The sequence below is a fragment of the Hemicordylus capensis genome, chromosome 2 (assembly GCF_027244095.1).
Source record: "Hemicordylus capensis ecotype Gifberg chromosome 2, rHemCap1.1.pri, whole genome shotgun sequence".
Lineage (NCBI taxonomy): Eukaryota > Metazoa > Chordata > Lepidosauria > Squamata > Cordylidae > Hemicordylus > Hemicordylus capensis.
The window spans coordinates 140,721,944-140,749,342 of NC_069658.1; the positions used below are offsets into that span (position 1 = coordinate 140,721,944).

Consider the following 27,399-nt stretch of genomic DNA (forward strand, 5'->3'; position numbering starts at 1 on the left):
GTACTATATATTGATACATTGGATGCAGAATCTCCAAAGGAGTTCCTACAATGCCAATAAATCTCCTTTATGCAAATGTTACTTACATTTCCACAACCATCCGCAGGTTTTTCTTTTTCCCAATAAGTACTAAAATGAAACAATAAAAAAGGAGGCAAACTTTAATATTTATCTGAAATGGCACATTGCATAGAAATATTTGGAAGGTAGGGGGAAATCACTTCTCTGATGTCTTAATTGCTTATATAGAGTAAAAATAAAATGCTGCACAGGGTGCTTATATAGCCGGGCTGCACAGCTTTGGCCATCGCGCTGTTTTTGGACTACAACTTGCAGCACTCCCAGCCACAGTGGCCAATAGTCAGAGAATATGGGAGTTGTAGTCCAACATCTGCAGGAGGGCCCACCCTGTTCAGCCCTGGAACATAGGAAGCTGTCTTATACCAAGTCTGACCATTCAGACCGCTAGCTTGGTTTTGTTTACACAGACTGGCAGCAGCTTCTCCAAGGTTGCTGGCAGGAGTCTCTCTCAGCCCTATTTTGGAGATGCCAGGGAGGGAACATGGAACCTTCTTCATGAAAGCATGCAGGTGCTCTTCCGAGAGCGGCCCCATCCCCTGAGGGGAATATCTTACAGTGCTCACACATGTAGTCTCCCATTCAAATGTAAACCAGGGAGGACCTTGCTTAGCAAAGGGGACAATTCATGTTTGCTACCCCAAGACCAGCTTTCCTCCTACATTGTAGGTTTCAGTAGAAAGGATCCAAGAGGTGTTGGTGGGGGGCAAGATTTGCAGCAAGAATCAAAGGCCTGCTGTTCTATATTTCTGTATTCAAAGACAAATAGTAAAATGGCAGTGCATTTTAAGAACATTGATTATTTATTTTTATACTGTATAATATAAACTATAGGTGCTCTTGAGAATGGTTGTGTGAATTTTTGCATGCCAAACTTGCAAAATGATTGCTGTGCTTAATCGTAACCTGAATTTTTCATTTGTTAAATTGTAACTTGTAACTTGCAGTGCTTTACTGTTTAAGGCATTGGGCTTCTAACATTTTAATACATGTTTCTGTAGTTGCTTATTAGTTGAATGTTAAAAACATAAATTGGGAAGTAAGGAATTATAAGCTGGGAAGTCATGAACCAACCACAAGAATTACTAAGTCTGTTGTAGTCTTCACACATAGCAAATGTACATTTAAGCATTCTTCATTGAGACACTGCTGAATCTGAATCTTATTTAATATGAAATATTAAATAATATTGTAATATTTTGTTTCTACGAAGATTTATATTTTTCATATAATGCAGCTTATATACCTGCTGATGATTATTTCAACTGATGCTGAAAATGTTTACTTTGGAGTTGATAACGTTCCACTAAATGGAACAAATTAATAGTCTGTAGAGACCTCAAATACTTAACCATGTAAGAAGTCAACAACATAATGTGCCTTCTTTTCTTCTCATTAATTTTGACAATTTCTGAAAAAAACAAACATATTTTCTAGCAAGAATGGCTGTCATGCTGCTGTGTGTGGGTCACGGGTAGTGGTGTACCTTGCACTTAAAGTTAATACAACAGTAGCATATAATTATGCTAGAAATATTTATTCCAAACATGGGATTATTTGCCTGAATGTTATATCTGAAATGCAAGCTTTCCCATAGTCTGATCTTTAAACACACATATACACACACACAGACCACACCCTCCCCCCAAAATAAAACAATCCACACCAAACATTTTCTTCAATTCCTAATTGTGCTGTCTGTCATGAATCCAGTGTACTAGGCTGATGGGAAGGCAAACTTTATCTCTAGGTCACAGGCAGAAAGAAACTGCAGCTGAAAGGCCTATGTCCCTTGGGAGGGATCGGATATCCGACAGTCTTAGCAGCAGGTCCAGCCCATAAGACTGCCACCTACAACCTTCCCCGCCTTAGTCTTCATTGCAGCTTTGTTAGATTGCTCTAATCGATTGGCATCCTTTTGTGACCGCACAGTGGGAGAAAGAGAGAGTCTAACTGGCTCCTCCGTGCCTCCCTTTGATTTTATGGCCTCTATTGCATCTAATTGGATAAAATAGGAAGTCGCTGGCAGTCCTGTGTTGCTGGGTGTGCTGATTTAACTCAGACGAGCCCTGCAGAGGGGTGGGGTGGGGTGGGGGTGGGGAGAGAGAGAGAAAGGAGAGCAGAGGGAATCTGTACATCAGAAGAACAGAGCGAAGGAAGGAAAGAAGGAAAGCAAGCACTGAAGTGAAGGAATACTGAGGGGATGCAAAGAGGAGGAGGCAAGGATTGAGAGGACAGAGTTGCCACCCTCTTCTTTTCAAATCTCCCTGTAATGATATTGCTTGCAGTGATGTTCAGGGAGCAGGCACCTGCTGCTCTGTAATGATTCAGCCTCTTTCTGCCGGAGCTTTTGCACAACAGGATGCTGTTGCTACTGTCACTGCTGCTGCCGCTGCTCCCGTTCTTACTGATTTTCCTTTTGCTTCCACTGCATGACGGCTGTTTTTTCCTGCATCTAAGCAGCTTCCAGACTCAGATGCTCAAGGTGAGAAGACAGCCATTCACTCTGGGCTGTTGGTTCACTTGAACAATTTTGTTCCAGATTTCAGCTTTATCTTATTTCACCACCTCATTTTGACTCCCTGAAGAACTGAGATGGCTTGAGAGGAATTGAAGGAATTATAAACAAATTTTTAAAAAGTGTAACAGGGAAAGAAGACAAGTCATTATGTGGTGCTGCCTTTCTCAGAATTTGGGGGGGATATTTTTTTCCTTTGCCTTTCTCTGTTTTTGGTTCATGGTCTGACACTTGAACTCTCTTCTGATGCCTGCACTGTGATGCTGTAAGATTTCTATGGGTCTCTGTGTTCTCTCTCTCTCTTTCTTTTTTTTACTTGCTTATTACTGATAATGGACTAGGATAGAATTTTAAGGCCTTCTAGAGGAAAGCTCATTTGAAAAATAGCTCCTTAAATATGTCTGAAGCCACTCTGCAGAAGTTTCCCACCCCTTCAACCCAGCTGAGCCCTGCTGCATCACTTGAGGGGCTCCCTGATGAGGAGGACATGCCAGAGACTCAAAGAGAAGACACAGGAGTGCAGGGAATAGCAGGCCTTGCTGCTACTTGCTGTGTGTGCCTGGAGGCAGAGCGACTGACAGGCTGCCTCAACTCTGAAAAGATCTGCATTGTCCCAATCTTGGCTTGCCTGATCAGCCTCTGCCTCTGCATTGCTGGTCTGAAGTGGGTGTTTGTGGACAAGATTTTTGAGTATGATTCTCCTACCCATCTTCAGCCCGATAGGATTGGACAAGATCCCATCACTCCTGTGGATCCTACTGCACTATCTGCATGGGTGCCATCTGTGGTGCATACATCATACTTTCCAGTACCTACCAATGAAGTGGAGGTTACAGGGGAGCCTAATGGGTCCCTTGTTCCCTCCGAGGCTGCTCCTAAGCCATCTCCATCTAATAGTGTCTTAGGTTATCCTTTCTTACCCTCTTCGACACCCTCCTTATCTCCGCTGAACCTAGAACCTGAGGTGAAAGGAGCCACAACAGCAGCTCTGACACAAGAAGCAGAAACTAATATCCAAACAGCTCCACCAAAACTAGGTAAGTATATCCCCCACCCCCATCCCACCCAAGTACAAGAGTTTGGTCGTTTTGTCATTCTTATTATGTGTATAGCACTGGTATATTTTGTATTAAGAATATTATAAGCAGTGTTAGGATAAGAGTACTAATGGTTTTCCTGATCATAGGTTACTTCAGTCTTTTAACCAGATTAAAGCCTGTCCCTCCATTAAAGTTTAGAAAAATAGTAGTAAGGAGGTTGCAAATTATTTTCTTGTATTATAACATTGACAAAATCACGGCTACATTGCTGGTGTGTACTGCAATTGGCTACTTTACAGTTTAGCAAGTCATCTCAGAAATGAATTTATGTGAATGTCACAGTGACTCCCTTTCAATCATCATTCCTTTGCCATCCTATAATTGACTTCTGTCTTCAACTTCACTTATGTCCCAACTTGTTTTGTGTTTTGTATTTCTGATTAAATTATGTACAGGCACTCCTCCCCTCTAAACCCACAAGTTAGTTCAATGGGAAAACATTACTGTTAGCTGAAAAATGACCTTTCTGTTTTTCTTAGCTCATGGTACCAACCTGTACAGATATGAGTTGCCATATTGAGTCTGACTCTCTGGCCTAAGATCTTTTGACCATGTGTACAAAATGTTATCTTTTGACCATGTGTACAACTAAATGTGAATGATAGCTTGCTGCATCTCAACCCCTACTTACTGGGCAAAGAGATACCCTTTAAAGTGTTGACTGTCTTAGATTTAACAGAGGGATAGCAACTGTCCCTATTCAGCCCAATTACAGTGGCTGCTGCTGATGTCCCCTTATGCTTATTTTTGAGGCAGGGAGCCATCTTCTCATTCCTTTTGCTATGTAACTGCTTTGTGATGTGGTGTTTGAAGAAAAGCTACATAACAATGACTCAGCTTTGTAAACTTTTTTGTGTCATGGGCTCAGACTTGGAATATGTAGTGCAATTATGAATATGAGCACCACTAAGCATGTGCAGAGTGCATCTCCCCCCACCCCTTGATGAGTAATTTCAGCTAGGTCCCATGTATATGGGATCAGGAGGCAGTGTTTCTGCTTAGAGAAGGGTTAGATGTTGGTCTGCCCAGAAGCTCAAATTTTCAAAGCTTACCTCTGGAAACATTAGAGGGGGGAATTATTGATATATTTAGACCTATAGCCTTCCCTAACCCAAGACTCAAAGAAGGTTATGGTTTTTTTTAAGTACAAAAAGGAAAGCTTAAAAAGAAATTGCTGAAATCCTTCTTACTCTTTCACAGGTTAACCATTACCCCTACAATTCAGCCTAAACTGTTGAGTATTCTTTTACTTCTCTGATAAGGAATCCTACAAAATGTTAGTGTATCACCAACTTTAACTAAGTGGCTCAATATAGGGTATCAGGCATGAGTAAGCATTCAGCTCTATCAAAGTAGTTTTAACCTCTTTGCTGTTAAAAAGTCAGGGAATATCTGTTTGTCCAGGTTATCCAAAACAAGGAGATAAACTGCAGTGTTCAATAACAAAATTACCTACTAACATCTATTGAGATACTTCTGTTTAAATAATGCTGATCAGACTGATAGACTATGACCTGCCCTTATTCACGCAAAGGGGTGTGTGTTTGGAGAACAGGTAGGTTTATAGCAGAAATCCGCAGTGGTTAAAACTGGCTGCTCCTTGAATTTTGCTGAGGACTTCACTAAACATGACATTGATTACATTGTTTGGCTGTGGGTGTTAGTGTTAACATGAATAGCAGCTATGGGGCACCCAGTGAAGACCAGACCATAGCTCAAGGGGAGAGGAGAAAAGTTTAACCTTTGCTCCAAGCTGCAGTCCTGAGCCAGACTGGGAGCCCCTGTGACTGCTGTTTGTTTCAGAAAGGAAGTGCTTGTTGGCAGTAATGAGGGGCTTCCTTCCCAGGGCAAATAGCAGCCACTGATACCCCTGATCCCTCTTTCTGCACCATGTTCTGTCTCTGGATTGGGGCCTCCACAGCTGCTATTTGTTTTTTTGTTTTAAATCCCAAAGACTAAATTACATGATTAACTTCACATTTAGTTTGGTCCGTACTTGTAACAAGACATTTTTCTGCCCTCCACCATCATCTATTTCCTCAGAAAAAAATCCTTCTTAAATGTATTTCTAGAATATTGATATTCTATTTGTATGCGCTAAATGAATGTCAAATGGAACAAGATTTGATTCCTCATTAGTTATCTAGAAAGATGCCATTTGCAGACCAGTCCTATGGCACCTCTGGGTGCCAGATTTCTGTGTAAATGAGAAATTTCCATTGCTTTCAGTGGCGTTAACACCCATCTTCAGAGCTTTGGATCTAGACCAGTTATGAGTCTTGCTGAAAGGGGATTGCCTTGCAGCTCCTTGAGTTTTCTTTTGCTTTGGTAATTCATGGTGATACATTATTTGAAACACAACTTGTCAGGGACTGATTGTTGGGCAAGAAAAAAACAGGTGGGTTGGTTTGACAAAGATTAGTTAGAAGATTACCGTTTTGGCGTACTGAGATCTCCTTAGCTGGTTTTGTGTGGAGGAGAATAGTTACATGTGTTATAATTACTATGGCTAATATCTTGACTAGGTGCAGAGGCACAGCATGCAAACTACCTCTGCAGCATTTGGTAATGCAGAATTTCACTGCATGCAGTGGAAAAAATCACTGCGGTGGAGTGATTTTTGCTGATCTCCCTCCGCCACTCTACCCCCACCACTGGAAGCACTCCCTGTGACCTGGAGGTAGGTCCCTGAGGGTCATGCAGCCCTCAGGATCTACTTTGGGGTGTCAGGAAGCACTTCCAGCATGATGAAGATAGGCGAAAATCACGCCCCCTGTACATAGCAGGACTCTACATTACTAAATGCTAAATTACTAAATGCTGTAGAGGCAGTTTGCACACCGTTAGTCAAACCTCCACACCGTTAGTCAAGGTGTCAGCCTATTATTCCCGAAGCAATTAGCAAGGGGGCTGCTTCATCTTTTTTTAGAAGTGGCGTCATCTGTGTTTCTCATTAAACTATGGTTGCTATCTTTCCATAGCTGACAAATTGAATATCATGTACAAAAAGTGGCCTCTTTTAAGGAAGTAAAAATGACCCAGAGCTGTAAAAGTAAAAACAAGCATTCACAGTCTGAAAGATTCTTGTAAGGTGAAAAAGTATTTATTCAATAATTTGAAATCGGGACAATGGGTAATCTGCTAGATTTCTGAAAAAGAAAAAGAAATCTGGGCTTTGGGTAGCTATCAGTAAATTATTATTAACATTTATCTCATTTGCACATTCAGAGAATAAGTAGTGGAACCAGGAATTGCTTATATTATATATTGCTTAGGAAAGCAATTTAAAAAAAACAACAACCTGTATTCCATACAGGTATTAGCAGAAGGAGCAACCTTCTGAAGAGTTTCAGTGAGTGGGAACACTTGCTTAGAAGCATAACTGCGGCTATGTTTAGGGAGCTGTGAGCGCTTTCAGTCCGTATAGAATCAGCATAGTAAAGCAAGGCTGAGAGATAGCTGTCATAAAATTCAGCGAGACAAAATGAGAACTAATATCTTGTGTATTGTTCTCTTTTATACAGAAGGATACTATTATCCTTCTCCCATTGGGGAGAAGGATAATAGGCTTTTTTGTTTTTGTTTTTTAAACCACCTCACTAGGTTCTGTGAGGTAGGTAGATACTACTCAGTCATGTATGTATATTCCTAGGAAGTAACTGAGTTTTTGTACCAGTGTTCCTTCAGAACTAAGTGTGTGTTGTCACAGTTTGAGACTGGCATATCATTTCTGAACTGGACTTTTTGTGGGTTTGCAGAATTCAGTTTTCCTTCTTTCCTTTTCATCCAACTCAGCATATTCTGATTGGGGCTATATCTTTCAAGGTCATAGTCTGACAAGAGCTAATTGATTCTTTGCTGTGCTGGAGTCTGGGAGAAAAGCAATCCTAATAATTGTCTCCGCTGCATTAGTCTCAAAAACTTGTCTGCCTTTTAGTATCATATACTTTGTATTTTATCAATATAGAAATAATCTGTTTTCTTGCCTCATGCCTTCCCATTTTAAATTAAATGTCACCCTCACCTTACCGAAATAGCAAAAAGAATAAGCATTTTTATGTTATTGTATACATGACATGTTTATATTACATATCTGGATGTTTCATAGATATATAAGGTTTTACATGATATTTTGCCATAACCTGCAATCATTCTGTAAAGCTGTGTCTGACTCATGAATGCTAATTGTGCTTGGGTGAAATTGTATTTTTTGCACAAACCTAGTACAATAGCACCTTGTTACTATAATGGTAATGTTGAGAGTACTGCAGTGGTTTCTATAATAATTGCTATTTTGTTTATAATTGTAACATACCTTAAACATTTTAGCTGCTATTCGAGGTATGAACTTTTTCATTTTCTATTTGAATGAACTGTTAGGGCCTAAGAGCCATTCCTGAACTATATTTGTGGTAGAGATGATAATCACTAACTTCTGATGGCCCACAAATATGTAGTGGCTCCATCTGGTTCTATCTGCCAGGCGCTGGCTCTGTTTTGTTTCCTCACACCTTTGAGACTCTCAAAATATATATAGTTAACGGTCAACACAGAGGCACACTAAAATGGTGCTCAAGAACCCAGATCAGGAGCCTTCATGTCCTAAAGGCCAGTAGGAATGACCCTGCTAAGTCCCCTTGATTTATGATCAGGAGAAAGACATAGCAGGACTTTTAAAGTGATGGCTCCGGTCCTGTGGAACTGATTGCCAAGGGAAGCCTGCCCTGAATCTAAACTCACTGAGTTTTCGGAAGTAATGCTAAGAGCCAAAGAGCTAGTTATAGCACATCCAAAAGCTTAGTTATGCCCAGTAGGAGTTTTGTCACTTAAATAACCGCTTCACCCCATTCCTCATTACAAACTACTTTAGAAACGCTAATTTAAATTAAAAAAAAAAAAGCCTTGCCATGATAATAGGAGTTGCTTTTCCATAAACACAAGCCCCCATTGATTCTTTGGATTCAGGGCACTTTAAAGCACTTCTATTTTATTTATACCTGGAAATATAATTTTTACAGGTGTGTGTCTGATTCTTTGTATTGAAATCTTATTTTATTCTTACTAATTACTATGTTGATTATTTTCCTGACAAGCCACCCAGAGTAAATGGAATATTCTTACAACGAATCTAAAGCAAATATACAATTTATTATTATTTATTTATTTATTACATTTATAAACCGCCTGATCCAGAGGCTCTGGGCGGTGTACAATAACTTTTAAAAAGACATAAAACCCACAATTAAAACAATGCTAAAACAATATAAAAACAATTCAAAAATGATTAAAACTATTTAAAACCAATTAAAATACTTTTAAAACAACAATACTTTATAAGCCTTGGAAGGCCAAGCCAAATAAATAGGTTTTTAGGGCTCTCTTAAAGGCCGACGGTGAGACTGAACTGTGGATATCTGCCGGGAGTGCATTCCATAGACCAGGAGCAGCTACAGAAGAGCCCCGGTTCCAAGTCGCCACCAGAAGTACCGGTGGCAACTGGAGACAGGCCTCTCCAGATGACCTCAACGAGCAATGGGGATCATACCAAAGAAGGCACTCTCTAAGGTAACCCGGACCCAAGCCGTTCAGGGCTTTAAAGGTAATAACTAGCACTTTGTATTTCGCCCGGAAACATATTGGCAGCCAGTGCAGCTGTTTTAAGACAGGCATAATATGGTCTCTCCGGGTTACCCCAGAGACCATTCTGGCTGCCATATTTTGGACTAACTGAAGTTTCCGAACGATGTACAAAGGCAACTGTCAAGATGAAAACAAAGAGGAATTAGGCCTCCAAAAAGAGCTACTTTATTGGCAGGTTATCTAAGAAGCCATATTTGCAAAATTAAAGCTGGCTCTTTTTAAACACAGACTAAAACAGAAAATTTAAGTGGTGAGCCACAGCATTTATTCTACATCATAAAAGGGGAATAATAATCAAACAGTAAGAGAGGAGAACAATGCTGAAGTACACTGTATACTTCTTTGCAAAATCAGAGCCACGTCAATATCTTCTGAATAAAGATGTTAAACTACTGTTCCCAACTTCAAAGTGCTGCCTCATTAAGCCCTATTCAGTTCAGTGGATTTGCAATTGTTGTTAGCATTGAGGATCAAGCTATCAGACAGAGAAACTGTTAAAAGCCTTACTGCTGAGGTGTTGTGTACCTTAAAACAACACATAGGCAACCCCATGTTTCTAACTTGAGATCAGTCAAACAGCTGTTAAAAATATACCTAGCTGTGCACTACCAAGTCATAGTTAAAACCTTATTGTTTGTTACCAGTTCACATGCAGCATCTGGCTTGTATGTGTGAATGAAATAATGGGTTAAACTTCACTGACCAAACTGCAAACACTATGCTTTTAAATAGAGGCAGTTCACACATTCAGCTGTGACTGATAAAGTGATGTGCATGCATATGTGAAAAATATATTTTATTTTATTTATTTATTTATTTATTTATTTGATATTATTATTTATTCATATATTCGGGTTATTCAGGGCAGCAGGGAACAACTTGCCTAGGGAACAAGAGGCTGTTAATTCGAATCCCCGCCAGTGTGCTTCCCAGACTGTGCCTAGTAAATACATATTTGTAATCACCTATATCGGGCTGCAGCGATATAGGAAGGGTGCTGGAGGTGTATGCTCACTTCAGTGACAACGGCAAAGGGATCATCTCATACTGCATGGAAGAAAGGCAATGGTAAATCACTTGTGTGTTCTACCAAGGAAACCACATGGCTCTGTGGTCGCCAGGAGTCGACACTGACTCGATGGCCCAATCTTTCCATTCTTTCCTATTCAGATGTAATGCCAAGTTATGGTTTTAGCATTGTAAGAATGAGCAGGCACAAGCCTTGGGACACATACACACACTTCCTCCATCCACGTGCAAGGGGAGGAGATGATATAACCCTCTGATCCTGATTTGCGGACATTCTGTGGCAAATCATTGTTTACCAAATTTGGATCAATGACAGAGCAAGGTTGGCCACAAACTAGGATCATTTAATCTCTTCCCTTTGCATGCAGAGGGAGGGTGCAAGTATGAGACTCCTATCTGCTTATTCTTTGAACATCAAACTGTGGTATGACATTACTTCTGAGCGCAGTCATTTAAGTTGCTTCATGATCAATTTTTAACCACCTTATCTGGTTGTGAAAATTAGGTTTTTGGTAGTTGTAGGTGGTGGACATTCACAGAAAACTAAACTATGTGTATCCCAATTTAGTATAGACAGTTAACCTAGTAGGTGTGAAATGTGGCGTACTGACTTTTCATCAGTGAGGACAGCTCAGGTACGGGCTTTATTTTATCTCTTTTTTATCACTGTGGCTGGATGTTCAAGATGCACAAGAGTGAGTGAAATTAATTTGTTTATATTAATGATGGACCATCCATACAGTGTGCTTCACTTAAAAGAAAATATTTAGCCCCCTCCCAAACTCCCTTCGCATCCTTTGTTCCATATGAGCTAATCTCCAATCTCTCACCCCACCTCTTGATGCATGAGATACTTCTGACCGCGTAGAATAGCAAACCATTTTTGCTATTGTTTGTTTACCTCAAAAGAATAAAACTATACATAACAAAAACTGAGCTATGGTCTGCCATACATGGCAGGTGGACTGTTTGGTGTATCCTGGATTGTACATCTTTAGGGGGTTGTACAAGTTTAAATTAACAAGAAAATTTTGCTTTTCCATACAAATAGACACAAAAGCTTCTGGCTCCCCGACATATCACTCATGACCGGAGAAGAATTTGAATTTCAAAAGATGTCTTTTGCATCAGATTTCAAATATATCTCATATTTTCCTTAATTCTCATATGTTGTTTTTTGCCTTTTCCAAGCCTATTGTCTTCTGTGTGCTTCATCACATTATATTTAGTCTCTTGACTCTCCTCTGACTGCATGTTTTGTCCTCCACCACGTTCACCTCATCTGCTTTTTTAAAAAACTTTCCATTTTTCATCACTTCTTGCTTTCCTTGTCTAGTAGTTATGTACCTTGATTTTGCCCAGGAAATGTTTTATAGACTATTCTTCAAATGTAGTGTATTTCCCTTTTTTTTTTTTTTAATTCTACAGGAAAACCTCAGAGCAGGGCTGCCCATCCTCCCACCTTACAAATGCTTGGGGCCACATTTTAAAATGTCCACCAAAAGTCACTAGTTTTGATGGGACCAGTGGAAGCGCCCTCATAGTTCTCACCATGCAATCCCAATGTACCATTCTTCTACAACTTGTCTCGCCAGATCCCTTCGCCATTAATATCACTGCCCCCAATTGCCAGGAACGTAGTTAAATTCTTTTTATTCAATCTCCATATGTGTCCTATAAATAGAAATCCTTCAGAATATCTAAGCCACACTTTGAAAATGGGAATCCAGCCTGCTAAATAGTATATGATATAGAGCTAGGCATGCACAGATCTTTGGCAAGAAGCAATTACTTTTTAAATAAGAAGAGACCATTGAAGAAACAAAAAGGATCTTCAGTTGTTTCTATGAGATGCGGCAAAGTGAATGAGTAATACTGCAGATCAGCTTGCAGTGCATCGTCCTTTTGGAACAGAAAAAGATTTGTGTCTTTCTGAACAGCTGGTGACTAGGCAAAAGGTTGTTTCCAGGCAAAAGGCTATGTTTCAAATTGCTGAGCAGTTGTGCATTTATTCTGCAGCATGCAGCTAAAAAGATATAAATGGAACCTTTTATGTTTTGATCCACTGCAGTCTTGCTAATGGAAACAGAATAGATTTTGCTGCAGAAACCTAACTCTGAATCAATATTGATGCAGTGAAGCAGCTGGTTCAGCAATGGAGCATGTTTCTATATCCATATAGTGGTGTGGCGGGGGGGGAGAGGGAGAGGAAAGGTTAGTTCCCAACTTCCTGCATGTGCTAGGATGAAGCTATGGAGGTTCCTTGAGGCCATGGCCAGTTTGGTGTAATAAGGTATCACCAAGTTTGAAAAAGCAGTTCTGGCCCTTCCCCTTGATGGAACAGATGGTGGAAGTGTTTGATCAAAGAAGCAGTGCTTTAATTATGGGAGGAGGTTAAGAGGAGACTCAGTCCCGTCTCCTGTTTTTTCAGAAGGTTACATGGGGACGTGATTTTGCTAAAATGGGAGGGTTCAAAGTGAGGCTTGTGAGTTTAAGGGTTCCTCTGTGTTTCAAGCACTGGGAAGAACTCTTCACCTCCATCTCTGCCTTGCTTCATTATCCCATTAAGCCCTGAGGCACTGCCATTTTACTAGGCTGAGCAAGGTTTGCTCTGCTTAGGATCTGAGGAAAGGAAAGGAAAGGAAAGGTTGTGCCATCAAGTGGGTATCGACTTCTGGTGACCACAGAGCCATATGGCTTTCTTGGTAGAATACAAGAGAGGTTGACCATTGCCTTCCTCCCACGCAGTCTGAGATGATGCCTTGCAGCATCTTCCTATATTGCTGCTGCCCGATATAGGAGTTTCCCATATTCTGGGAAACACACCAGCAGGGATTCGAAGGAACAGCCTCCTTCTCTCTAGGCAGGTTGCTTCCCTGCTTCGCCATTAGGTGGCTCAGGATCTGATTAACCAGGGTGCACCTCCTTATTTAGCAAGTTGCTTCCTGGGCCACCTTTGCAAAGTCAGTTGGGTGTTGCATGTTGTACCACATGGCAAAACGGTCAATTCCACAGTTAAAATATTTTCTCCAAACGACGACTTCAACCATCAGTTATTGGGGAATGGTATGGCCATTATGTATGCAGGGTAGATTGTGTGTGTGTGTGTGTGTGTGTGTGTGTGTGTGTGTGTGTATCTATCTATCTATCTAGATAGATAGATAGATAGATAGATAGATAGATAGATAGATAGATAGATAGATAATTTTTTTTAGGGGACAACTGCTCCTAAACTTTTTCATCTTCCTATTGATATCCTCTGTGCTATGGTAGCTATGTTTTTACATCATACATTCTCACGAGCTAATAGCACATTTCTTGCTACTTTGGTTCTCTCTTGGTGATCTCTTCATAGAAGTTACTCTGAATATCTTGAACCATTTAGCTCCATGACGTTGCAGAGTGAAACAGGTTTTGATTTGTTTGTTTAGGTTTATAAGGTATGTCAGTTTGCTGCTTCATTTCCAGTATAGTGCACTCTCCTCCTACACTATCTGGTGGCATGTGATTTCTTACCATAGAATACAAGTCTTCATCCCATTTCTGTATATAGGCTACTGTCAGGATGTCTAAACCAGCCTTAGGGTGGGCTGATTTTGTTTTCTCCAGTTATAGTCTACAATAGCCATTGACTTTTGTGAAACTATACAATAGTAGTTGCAATCAGGGATATAATAGAGATTGAGGCAAAATCTAGCCCACTTACCAGATACTGAGTTATTGCCACATCTATTCAGGCTCTTATGACTTGAAAATAAATATATAGACCTACTATAGTGGTGATTATTTGCTAATTATTGAGAGTTGTTGTTGCTTGTAGATGCTACATTGCACCTGCAGATAATTCTGGTTCTGGGCATACCTGACTTCTGTCCTCATTTACCAGTGACTTTACAATTTATCCACATCTTTTTTAGTAAACGTAGTTGCTGACAATGTTAATTGATGCAGAAAGCATGCTGATGTCCTGTTGGGTTTCATGGGTGTTGTTCATCTTGATAATTGATTATCTTGTGATATAGTATATATGTGGCCTACAAAATGATAGCTTTGAATCTATCTTATGTTTTACAGGCACTTTCTTTCACTGTGTCTTTCCTTTTTTTAATATATTTTTCCTTATACTAGATGTGCATTATTCATAAAAACTGACATGTGGGTTTTTTAAATAATTTGGATGCAAGTTTATTTAGGTCTCATGTCTTGAGATAAAAGGAAATCGGTGATGGTTCAGTAATCATGTGGTACTCAGTAATGAGTAGAAGGCAAGCACATCTCAAGTCTGATTAGAGCCTGTGCTTTTACAGTCAATTGGAGAAACCTAATGTTCCTCTTTCCGCAGTCAATTAATTCTTATGACGAGACATATCAAAGGAGAATAGAAGGCACAAAATATATTCAGATGTTTCTCAGGCAGAAAATGGCTCAATTTTTCAAAGAGGTTGTCTGAATCAACACTAGGTTCCCAGAATTAGATCTCTGCTGAAGCTTATTTTCTACAGGGTTTTGGTGTAGGTTGTTGTTGGGTTTTTTGCAACAGTTAAGCTGCTGAATGGAAAATGGGTACTTTGAAAGTGAGGGATTCTTCCTGATTTGCACAACCTCAGGACTTGGGGTGGGGCTGTATATTCATTAACAACACTTTGATTCTCTTGCTCTAGTGTTTTGCATCCCTGTGGTGGAGCTTCCATTCCCAGCTATTTGGGAACAAGCCCATGCAGGCTCAGAACTGACTGAGCCATACCCACATGCTGTAGGATTGGAGATACAGGGTGCTCACACCTGTGCTGTTGCCCTTGAGGTGTCTCCAGGTTTTTTGTTGTTGCCTTCTGCTAGCACATTTTCCCCAGCTTGCTTGCTCCCTGTGCCACCTGCAAACACCTATAGACCACAGATGTGGTGAGCATCCCCCGCTCAACACAGATGTCCTGATATCTCTGACAGAGCCAATGACTGTAGCATGGTCCTATTTAAAGAGGCAGGAACTGAAATGCAACTTTTCTACTACCCTTGTAGTACAGTGGGTAGCAGCCATTCATAGTACTACCACCACTGGGTGTCAAACTGTATCAATTCTTCACTGAGTAAAAGGCACTAATAATGATAGATTAGAAATGAAATTAGAAGCAGTAAGCAAAGCCTGGTCTTGTAGATGGAGCTGCTCAGATGTTGCCCATTGCTTTTGCATCCAAGTATAACTCAATGTTGCAGATCTTCATTCTTATAACACTTCCTGGAGGCAGGAACTAGAACTGATAGCTAATTTATGACTTATGAATTAGCTATGTCTAGTCTAACACTTCCCATATCATCAAAAGGAAATAGGTGCATTAGAGAAAACCAGAGGCATATCTAGGGAAAATAGCGCCTAGGGCAAGCACTGAAATTGCGCCCCCGTCCAAACATCTGACACCCATCTTTCAGAAAACTTTACCATAATATCAGCTGAAAAATACAAGTCAAGCTTGTTAATCTTTTAATCTTTCAAGAACTATTTAGCAGTGGATGTAGCCAGACCAAAAAATGCTGGGGCTCATGAAATACCCAAATACTATGTGGAGGTGTACTTGGAAAACAGACAGAAGTGCCTGTCTAATTATCTACTATGCATTGTAGCATCACTATTACATAAGTTTTTAAAATGAATGGAGAATTTGACTTTTCCCAGATACTCTGAAAATAATATGAGGTTATGCAGAATAAACCGTGTAAATACTAAGGATTTCACACTGATTCAAAGACAAACTCACCATTAATAGCCATATTATTAAGACATTATATTTAACTCACTTATCACAAGAAGCAAACTAAGAGCAAATGAATACAATCCTAGCTCATAAGCTTCAGCTCAGTATTCACAAGTCCTAATTCTCTGTACATAGTGCCAAACTGAATGTGTACAGTGACTTAAATTATATTAATTTTTTTAACCTGTAGCCCCTTTGAGGGGCTTCCTAAAGTCCATGGGGGGTCTGCAAAGGTTCTCCCTCCCCCACCTGCCTCTAGGGCCTCACAAGGACCATTTGAGCATGTGCAGTGGCCATTTTTTAAAATATTTTTTTTAAAAAAATTGGCCGCTGAAAACAAAATGGCCACCGCACATGCTTGAATGGCCTCCGTGAGGCCTGGCATGGCCTAGGGCCTCACAGAGGCCACTTGAGCATGTGCAGTGGACATTTTGTTTTTGGTGGCCATTTAAGTGGTGCCCGGGGCACGTGCCCTGTCTGCTCTACCCTAGATACGCCCCTGGAGAAAACACTGGTCCAGCATGCTCCACAGCTCTAACCTATTGGTCGGTCCTAGAATTGTCAAGGACACAGCCCACTGTCACCAAAGAAATTTTTTTTCTTCTCATGCAAAATGATTTATGAAAATTCTACTCTAACTTCTAATGAGCACAAGTGAAAGGACTCTTTCACTATTTCTTCGTGTCATCCCAATACTGTATTGTTTTATTTCCAGGATGTATCTGCTGTCAGACTCTCCCCAGTCCCAGCATTGCTATAGTAGATTATAGGGCCTCAACTCAGTTTCCTTGTTAATAGACTTTTACAAGATATCAATAACAATATTCCCAATTTGTAGTTCCTTCAGCCATGTAATTTTGGTGATATATGGCTATAGGTATATTCCATTATGTGCTAAGAAAGGCAGTATTTCATGATCAAAGAGGCAATCAATACTTTCATGTACAGAGACTATTTTTCATTGCTGGTTAACTGAAAGATAATGTATAAGGCCCTCTTTGTGTTAATAGAAGTGGGAACAATAACGTCAGAATATCACTAGTCATTTTCAGCATTTAAAGGTCTAAGGATAAATATGACCTAAGGATAAATATGGCTGTTCACTTTTTCAACTGTGTGTGATTTCAGTATAAATCTTGCTATAGAAAGAAAACCAGGTAGTTTCAGATGTATTTGTTATCATCAGTATATGACTCATGAATCCCAATATAATGAGTATATTTTCATATAATGTATGAAATATAATGAAATATAATCATACATATAATGTATGATTATGTTTTCATATAATGTAACTTTGAGTTACATTATATGAAAAAAAAAATCCTTTTCAAAGTGCATTGAAGGTCATGAGGCAAAAAAAAAAAAATTGTTTAAACCCTTCAGAATTTCAGTCAGCAAGTTGGTAATTAGAATCACTTGTGCTAATTTAACAAAGTGTACTAGTAACTTATTAGTGATGCTGATGATTTAAAAATGTGAATTTTACATCTTAAAAGTGAATTTTCTTGCAGTCTAGAAATCACATTTACTTCTAGACATCATAAGCCCGTATATCTTTTCCATTGTATTCAACCCCAAATATATATATTACTTTTGACACTGTGTATAGATGATGAGTTAGGTGCAGTTCCAACCCCTCAGAAGTTGCATTCTGTCAGTTGAACATGTAGGCTGAATGACATGCCCTAGTACCTTGTATAGTTCAGGCTTGGTATCCCAAGTAATAAAATGGGTTTTATGATTAAGACAATATGTGAGTCCAACTCCCAGATCTTGTCAGTAGGTAGACAGAGTATACAAAGACATTTTTCACAAGTGATACATTTTATAAATTACACTTTAAAACTGTTTTTGCAGGGCCAATGTCTGTGCACTGAATGAAATGGATGATGACCTCCACTTTTCCCAAGCCACAAGGGCATACATGTCCCTTGTATGGAATGTTACTACAATGCCCAATTTTTACTGCTGTGGCCATTGTCTAAAAACACAGTGCACAAAATGCTATTCAACCGTTTAAATATTCTAGGTACAAAAGATAATTTGGTTGACTGTATAACTGATTTATAAGGACACAGAAAGGGTAGATTTTGAAAACCCCACAAATTGACCAGAGGATACTGGAATAGATTACCTCAGTCTAATTCATCAGTGTTCTTGCATTAACAAGACAAAATTGCTCTTCTCCACCAGTCATTTCCAATCTCTTTACTATTGCTTTTCATTATTGGTGGACTTTTTCATGAGAATATTATTTTTTGTCTTTCTCAGCCTCATTCCTTGGTTGAAATAGCACTCTTCCTTCTGTGACATCATAATCACTGCTGCAGCAATCAACCATGATGTGACCAGTACTAGATTACAGCTTTGTTGTTGAGTGAAATCCACTTCAGCTGCTTGATGTTTAAATAATTGCCTTTCAATTAATGTTTATATGGTCCATAGACCTTTTCACAGCCATGGTAAAATAACAGAAAAAGGTTATCAAAAAGCTTAAAATTTGATAAAATATCCCAATTAGTATTCTAAACAACATTCAGTAACATAAGTCTTCCTATACAGTATTTCATAATGTACAAAAATATGAAAGCATATAAATTTTACATCATTGATTATGTAAGACTCCTATATTTCATAGTATACAAGTTATTAAAATTCTATGATAGAATTCCCCAGTATTTAAAACAACATGAAGCTCTTCCTGTATCCATAAAGCAATAAAACTCCAAGTTAAAACTTAACATCCAAACGTAAGAGTTAGTTATTTAAAATCATTAATACACCACTTGGGGTCTTGTTTTAATGGCAGCAGTAAGGTATTTAACTGTATTTTTAGTTAGTGCTTTGTCTGAACCAGACGAGATAACATAAAAACCCCTTCTATTGCTTTATGTTATTTATTGGTTTTATATTATTTATGTAATTGCCTTCTCTTTGGGCAGTACATGAAGAGCTGAACATTTATTCACATTAATACCTGGAATTCTTGATTCTTATATCATTGTAGGTCTACTGAGTCTAATAATCTGTTAGCATGACTGTGTCAGCCTGTGGCCCTCCATGATAGTCTTTATGGAGTGTTGAATTAGGGAGATTTTCTTGTGAAAGTCAGGCCAACTGCAGTAGTGCAAATTTGTATGATAAACCCTTACAGTTTGCATTGTGCTCTGTACTTCTCTGGTGTATAGTGTGGGTGTTGCACTGCATAAATAAATACAAGTTGCCCACATTATTCATGGGGGTTCCATTCTCACCTATAGGTGCAAATATGAAAACTGTGAATAATGAAACCTTACTTCTATGGGAATCTAGGGGTTAGGTTCCTATACAAATACACAAGGCGGCTAACAATGGGGAGGGAGCATAAATAAGACGGGATGAGTGGTCTGCTTGCTGTCCATACAGCTCTCCAGCAATATCCACCCAAACCTGTCATGCCCTTGCTCGAGGACAGTGAAGAGTAGTGGGAGGTAGGCAGCCTTCTAGTAGGTGGGAGCGCAGTCTGATGTTGGGAGTCAGGAGATAGCTGAGATGGGCCAGGGTGAATGTTGGGCACAGGAAGGTCCGTCAGGTCCAGGGGACCCTGGGGGTGAAGGGTCGGATCCCGAGCCAGAGGGTGAGTGGCCCTTGACTCCTCAAGAACACAGAACAAAAAGACGGCAACAGCAAGTGAAGGAACTGCGAAGAAGCTGGCGTCTCCTCGGGAGGCAGCAAGAGAGACGCTGAATCTCTAGCAGCCGGCAGGGGTGGAGCATTAATTAAGGCCAAAGACTATTAACCAGGTGGTGTGGGCGGCGAACCACCGCTGGAAACAATGCATCGGCTGGGCTTGCCCTGTTGTTGGAGCTTCTTTGACCTTGAGTTCCAGGCATCTCCATTCTGACTCCTGTGGCCTGTGCTTTCCGTGTAAGAAACTTGAAACCAGAGCTACAGGCTCCTGTGGCATAAATCCCTGGTCAGGTGTCGGCCATCAGGCAAGCTCGTGACAAAGCCCCCAATTCCTCCAATTTTAGCAAACATTACAGGAAATTGGTTGTTGTTTTTTAAGAGCCACAAAATGGCTCTGCACTGCCTCCAGACTGGAAACAACACCGGAAATGACTCTGGAAGTAATTTCCAGTGGCCCTGAAATCATGGATAGGTGAAAACTGCCTGTTTTTGCACCCATGGATGTGGAAACCAGGTCTCTAGGACCTCATCGTGGATATGAGAAACCGTGGTTGCAGATTATGTGAAACAAGGGCCACCTGTATGATAAATAGGTGATCAAATATTAAAAGGATTAAGAAAAAGACCACCTCTCTCAAAATGAAATGTCTTATTAAAATGGTTGTGCTTTGGATGAGGTGTTCATGAGGCATTATTCATTCATTTATTATATTTATGTACTGCCTGATATATACCTCTCTAGGTGGTGTACTCTGTCCAAATTACAATATATAAATTAAAATAAACAATTAAAACACTTTCACCAAATAAACACAAAGTGAAACAATTAAAATAATTTCACAGGATAAAAACAATTAAACAGTATAAAATTAATTTTTATTAAAAACATTGACAGAAATTAGAAAATGGGGTGTGGGAGATGAAAATGTAGCTGCATGTACATAGTAAAAGGCTTTGTGGCTTAAATACATTCGCTTTATTAACATTATGATGGATGGTGCCCTTTTTCTCATGAGAAGGAAGGATAGATAATCAATGCAGAGGAAGAGGGAAGAATGTAATGGAGGTGCTTAAATGGCTATGGCTAAGATATCTGACAGCTCCTGTATGTCTGCAGTCATATATTACTATCACTATACATTGAAGCATATGTAACATTATTTGGATACTACAAAAAATGTTAGCATCAAAGTCAAATAGTACCTTTTATTGGAACAGCTAGCTATCTTGGTAAGATTTGGATAGCAACCTTTTGTGTTGCACATCGTTCTTTCCTACTTGAAAGAATAGGTTTCTCTCGGTTCAAAAGCTTGCTATTACATTATACCGCCCTTCATCCTAAGACCCAGGGTGGTTAACAACAAGATAAAAACAATAAAAATCAATAAAATATATTTAAAAACCAAATACAGCTAAAAAAATTTAAAGAGCAGGAGACTGCTCATTGACCAAAAGCCTCAATAAAAAGAGCAGTCTTCATTTTCCTCTCAAAGAGTGGGCGAGAGGAATCTATGTGTATCTTAGCTGACAGCTGATGAAAATAGATCATCTAGTCATGTTACAATTTAAATGCCCATCAGGAGGATTGAAATAATGATCACCCTTAAAACCAGAAAACATAATAATCTAACAGTTAATTATTTGGGTTGGGTTCTGGTTCATAAACTGTGTTGAAGTTTAGCATTTAGATAGTGCTCGGCACTGTTCTGCTTTAAACCAGGAATGAACAAATTGCCCTCCTCTTTTTCTCACCCACAGCTCCTCTACATCTTCAACTCCATAATCCATCCCCCCTCCTCCCTCCCTGTATCCTGTTGTATGTAGTGTCTTCTTTCTTTGGGAACCATCACAAATATCTTAGAATTCCTCTCTGTTAACTTTCCCTCCTTTTCTCTCTACACCCTATAGCAAATGTGCTTCACCACCACAGGTGTATCCCCATCTATTTACTCCCTTTTCTTTCTTTCTTTTTCCCCCTCACAGAATTTTCTCTACCACATCTCTGTTTCACCCTCAACAACAACAACAGATGTGTGTACTATTACATATAACACTCTTTGGGACACAGAAGGTTATTTTTCTGTACAAGGTCAAACAGCATATGCCCAAGACAGCAGTTGAGAGCAGAATGAGGAAGCAAATCCTAAATCTGAGAAACTGAGGTTTCTCTGTGGTGCAATTCATTATCAGTATTGCCACATGCGCTTCAGCTTCTGCAGACAGGTTGTCAGTTGTCCAAATCATAAAATCACTGGTCAGCTTTAAAATATTGTGCCACAGTACTTAACATTCTTGTAAATGCCGAGCCACTTGTGCTTCATCCTGGTTGTGGGGTCAGCATGATGCCAAATTCTCACTTTTCATGAAGAGTAGCACAAACTTCTCTCGTTTTACTTCACTGCTTACTAATTCTGGGAGGAGGAAACGTCTGCGCGCTCACACAGACACACACACACCCCTCAGTTGCAAAGTAAGCTCAAATGAGTTTATCTTATTTGGTTCTAATGTACAGCCTGAGAAGTTCATTGTTTCTACCATGTAAATTGGAGGAATATATCTGATGATTTGCACTCAACCTCATTATTTTCTCTGACTTTCCTCCCTCCTCAAGACTCCTGCAGTCTATTTGATTTGGTTAATTTTAAAGCATGGCCAGTGACAGTAAGGGCCCAACTGGTATCAATGGCAGCTTTTCTTCTAGGGCTCATAGCAGCTTTGGGAGCAGCATTTTTATCACAACTGCAACCTGAGAAAATGTAATATACCCCCTCCTTTTGCTATGGTGCTGATCTTGAGTGCCCCCCTGCCCCCAGGCTGCTGTTTAAAATCAATACACACAAACATGTAACTATATGTTCAAAGTAGCATGCCATTTGGCCCCAAGATTAAGGAGGTGTTTGATATTTCATGCATATGAAATATCAGAAAGCGATCTGGAAAAATATCTTGTGATGAAGGATCATAAAACAAGAATCAATTGACAGTGACAGTTCAAAGGTCAACCTATCCCCTGTTTCTTTTTTCAATAAAAAAAATAAACCTGTAATGGAGATAGGAATTGTCTTTTTTGTTTGCAAATGAATAAATTGGGGGTAGTAAGGCTTTGGTGCAAACTTCCACTCTCTGAAATTTTGTTATCCAGCACAAATTATCTGTATTGTAGTACTTGATTTGTGCCTCATTTTCTCGAACAACTCTAGACAAATGTGAAGCCTTCAGATCAGGCATATGCTGTTTGACATTCTCAGGGTAGGCAAAGCTGTCTGCCTGCTCCTAAATACAGTTGGCTTTTTGAATTATGCATCACACCGTAATATAGGGACAGCGCTTCATAGTTCCTATATGGGGGGCAATGATGGGAAGAAGGGGGAGGTATGTGATATACTGCCACTTCTCATTTTTTATGTGCTAGCTCGGTTAAAAGCAACCCTTGAATTGTGTCACTTTTTTCATGGACCTGACTATTTAATCATCTGAGAGAATACCAGCCTGAGTTTTGTGCTAAGATTTATTATGCCCCTAACTGTCAGCAAAGTGCTTCCTTCAGCTGAGCATTGGGAAGTAGCCCAGTTTAGAACATTAATGGGCTTCAGTCTGGGGGAAAAATAGCATTGGTGATTGAAATGTCACTGCAGTTAGCCCTTTGGGCTGAATGCTAAATGGTACTGAGATCCTGGGGAGATTGGTCTTTTTTCTTCCTTCCTTTTTTTTTTTTTTTTTTTTAAAGATCTCTGAGCTTGCTGGCTGTACTACTGAAATGTATAATGATAAAAGGTTTTTTATTTATCCTTGCCTTGGAAATAGCAGGGAAGATATTACAGCTGCTAGTTTTGTTTTGCTGAGGAAATCTGTATTGCTGTGATCTTGATATAATTTTATTCATTCATTTAGCTTTATAGCAAGGGATACTTGTCTTTGCAAGCCAGAAGAGGCACCAAAATTCTTAACCTGAGGACCAGATCCTATCAAGGTTGTTGTGAACAGAATAAATAATGCCAATCTATTTGACAAATATCATCAGACAGCAAAAACTGTAATTTACTGGGGTAGGTTAGTAAATTGTTTTAAATTCTTTAAAAGCCTGTGGTAGGCTTTTAATTAGATACTGTTTTAATAGTTTTATGGTTTTAATAGTTTTAACATGGTTTTAAATTTTAAATTGATGTAATGTTTTAACTTTTTTATCTGTTGTTTTTATTGTATTGTTTCAAACCACCCAGAGACTTGTATTTTGGGTGGTATACACATATGTTAAATAAATAATAATAAAAAGAATCTCTTCCCCAATTGCCAATTATGGTAAAAACAGAATGAGCATTGGAGTCCAAACTGGAAAAGTATTCCAATGATTATTTAATAATAATAAATATGTTTGCATCATTTCATGTATAAACATGTGAATTTTTGTGGAAAGTACAGGGTTGGAGTAGGTAGTCCCCTTTTGAATCATCTCCCTTCTTCCTTCCCCTCTCTTCAGGAAACCTATTCAGGTTAACCAGTGGAGATGTATGATGAGTGTCTGTCTTCATTTTTCAGAGCAATGGTCATCTCGTAGTTGTCCAGCACCACATTTTGTTTCTGGCATCTTTACTTGATTTCTGTCACATCTACTCAATGAGCAATTGAACATCAGGCTTAGGTGGGCATGTGCAGAGCATGGTCACACTGCTGCCCCTTCCCACTTTGCTGTCCCCCAGTGCCCATTAGCACCCCATGATGTATAGAATTAAATAACTTTCCAACAGATCACAGCTCCTCCTCAATTTATCTGTAGGGTATTCTTCCATTCGAAGTTAGGGACATGTGTTGTCAACTAGATCAACTGCAGATATTTCCAGGTTATGATTTTATGATTAATTGCTGGAGAAGCAATTGATAATAACCACCTTGGAAAATTACTACTGAAATTCCTAAAATAAATAAACTAGTGAGTAACATCAATAATTTCTTCCCTCAATGCAAACAAAAAATAACTTAGTAAATACATAGGAACATTGGAAGCTGCCATATACTGAGTCAGACCATAGGTCCATCTAGCTCAGTATTGTCAGCACAAGACTGGCAGCAGCTTCTCCAAGGTTGCAGGCAGGTATCTCTCTCAGCCCTATCTTGGAGAAGTCAGGGAAGAAACTTGAAACCTTCTGCTCTTCCCAGAGTGGCTCCATCAGTAGTTTTACCAATGTTTTTTATCCAGCGTTTTACCCATTCTTCTCTCCTTTAGCTCCTGCATTTTAATTACTAATTTATTAATAATTACTGGTTTAATTATTGATTAATTAAGCTGTCTCCCAGAAAATATTTTCACCAAAATTTTATAAAGAGAATCAGTTCAGCTTCAAAATAGCATGCTGCTACTGCTACTACCACTACTATTTATATACCACTTTTCAACCAAAAAAAAGTTCTAAAAAGCAGTTTACATAGAAGAAAAATAAGGTGGTTCCCTGTCCTCAAAGGGCTCACAGTCTGAGAAGAAACACAAGGGAGACAGTGGATGAATTATTGAACTGTGTTGGGGTTGAACAGGGCCAGTTGCTCTCCCTCTGCTAAGTATAAGAGAATCACCACTTTGAAAGTTGCCTCTCTGCCTAGTTAGCAGTGGTGCTGCTGCTGCATTTACCCGATTCTCTTTTTTAAATCCTTAAAATGACTGTTTTTCTGTCCCCTTGCATCAAAAGTTAAAAGAAGCATCTGAGTGAGTTAGGACTGTACTGTGCCAACTAATCTGGTTTTAGTGAACCAAAAAAAAAAAATAGTTAGGCAATTTAATTTTATAAGGCCACTGTACTATTTGTTGCCAGTTCGAATCCCCACTGGTACTATAGCAGCGATATAAGAAAATCTTGAAAGGCATAATCTCATACTGTACGAGAGGAGGCAATGGTAAACCCCTCCCATATTCTACCAAAGAAAACCACAGGGCTCTGTGGGAGCCAGGAGTCAAAATCAACTCGACAGCACACTTTACTTACTTTACTATTCAAATAAAATGTGCCACTAGGAGAGTGAGTGAGTGAGAAAGAGAGAGAGACGTTCTTCAGATGTGTACTTGCAGTTGGTGTGGAGCTTTAGGGTTTGATGTCAACTTCAAACTGGAAGGATGTAATGAGGAGCCATCCAAATGTAGCACCTTCTCAGGAAGGAGTACCTTTGCCCCCGAAATCCCCTTGTGTGTTTGCATTTGCTCATAGATTCCACACTCTGTACAGAGTCTATGTCTGGATCAAGCATACTTTGCAGGAGAAGCTATGAACAGAGATGCCAGTTTTCACTGTAGTGCAATGTTTCTGTATGTCTGAACTTGAAGCATTCTTCCAAACCTCAGATGAGAGCTGGTCTTGTGGTAGCAAGCATGAATTGTCTCCTTTGTTAAGCAGATTTTGTCCTGGTGTTCTTTTGAATGGGAGACTACATGTGAGCACTGTAAGATATTCCCCTTAAGGGATGGGGCCACTCTGGGAAGAGCATCTATGTGCTTGCATACAAAATGTTCCAAGTTCCATCCCTGGCAGCATCTCCAAGATAGGCCTTAGAGAAACTCCTGCCTGCAACCTTGGAGAAGCCACTGTCACTCTGAGTAGACACTACTGAGCTCAGCGGACCAATGGTCTGACTCAGTATAAGGCAGCTTCCTGTGTTCCTATGAACCCAGTGTTCCAGAGCTTGGGAAGTGCCTCAAAAGACATCTCCACACTCTTTTGAATTCAAACAGTAGCTATAGATACATATAATGCTTGTGGGAAAGTATTGGGTAATCTTATCCTACCAATTGTCTTCAATTTGTACTGTGGCACAAAACAAATTTTTGTTTTAATCTGTCCATGGTAAATGAAGTAGAAACGTCTTGTTCTTGCATACTTGCCATATATTTTCCATCTTGATGATCAATACACAGTACAGGCTTCACTTTTCCCAGCTCCAGTGTGGATAACTGACCCCTAGATGCTGCAAAAAAGGGCCTATATTGGTCCCATCTTTTCCATTCCTCCACATCACTTCCTGCCTACCTTGAAGAAACTACAACCACATCTCAATGGAGCACACAATAGCTGGCCTGGAGTGCTAACACTGGTTATAGCCGAATTTACACAGTTAACAGATGCTCTTGGGAACAGAGTCAAACTTCAGCAGAAACACAAAGGGACAAGCTGTCTCATTATGCTGATGCTGGCACCTGTACCCTTGCTTGCATCCTCTCAGTTCCTGTCTCAGCACAGCAGATAAATAGTTTTGAGCCATAAGTCAGTTTCCCAAGGATGAATTGATTCTGTAGGGTATGTTACTGCAGCACTTGATTCTTCCTGCAGCAGCAAACCTGGCAGAAATAAGCATATGATAGACAGTTTAACAGAGAAATAGAAAACACTGCAGTACAATATTTGACAATAACTTTCTATACACAAGTTATCAGAGGTGTTCACAAGTGGCTTGAACCTCTAGAGGGATCTTTTCAACTAAAGATTTAAAATCCCCAACTTGAGAGATGCTGTATGCATGGTGAACGGTGAAGTTGCATGTTCACACCTCCACAGTTTTTGCAGTGTAACGTTAGTGTATTTCTGTTCCAACTATTTTTTAACAAAATGTGTGATGGTAATCTGGGATTTCATGCATG

General features: G+C 39.6%; 1 protein-coding gene across 16 annotated transcripts in view; it reads left to right on the top strand.

Annotated features, from left to right (window-relative positions):
• NRG1 (neuregulin 1) overlaps window positions 1-27,399 on the top strand; it is an 811,186-nt gene that overhangs the window by 681,636 nt on the left and 102,151 nt on the right. For 2 of the 16 annotated variants that reach the window (XM_053292185.1, XM_053292186.1), the window contains exon 1: window positions 2,770-3,633. The exons of 13 other annotated variants lie outside the window; for them this stretch is intronic. In XM_053292185.1, the coding sequence (XP_053148160.1) occupies window positions 2,994-3,633 (640 nt within the window). In that variant the 5' untranslated portion in view covers window positions 2,770-2,993. Of the gene's footprint in view, window positions 1-2,760; window positions 3,634-27,399 lie in introns of those variants that run through there. One more of the 16 variants, XM_053292184.1, reaches the window with a different exon arrangement.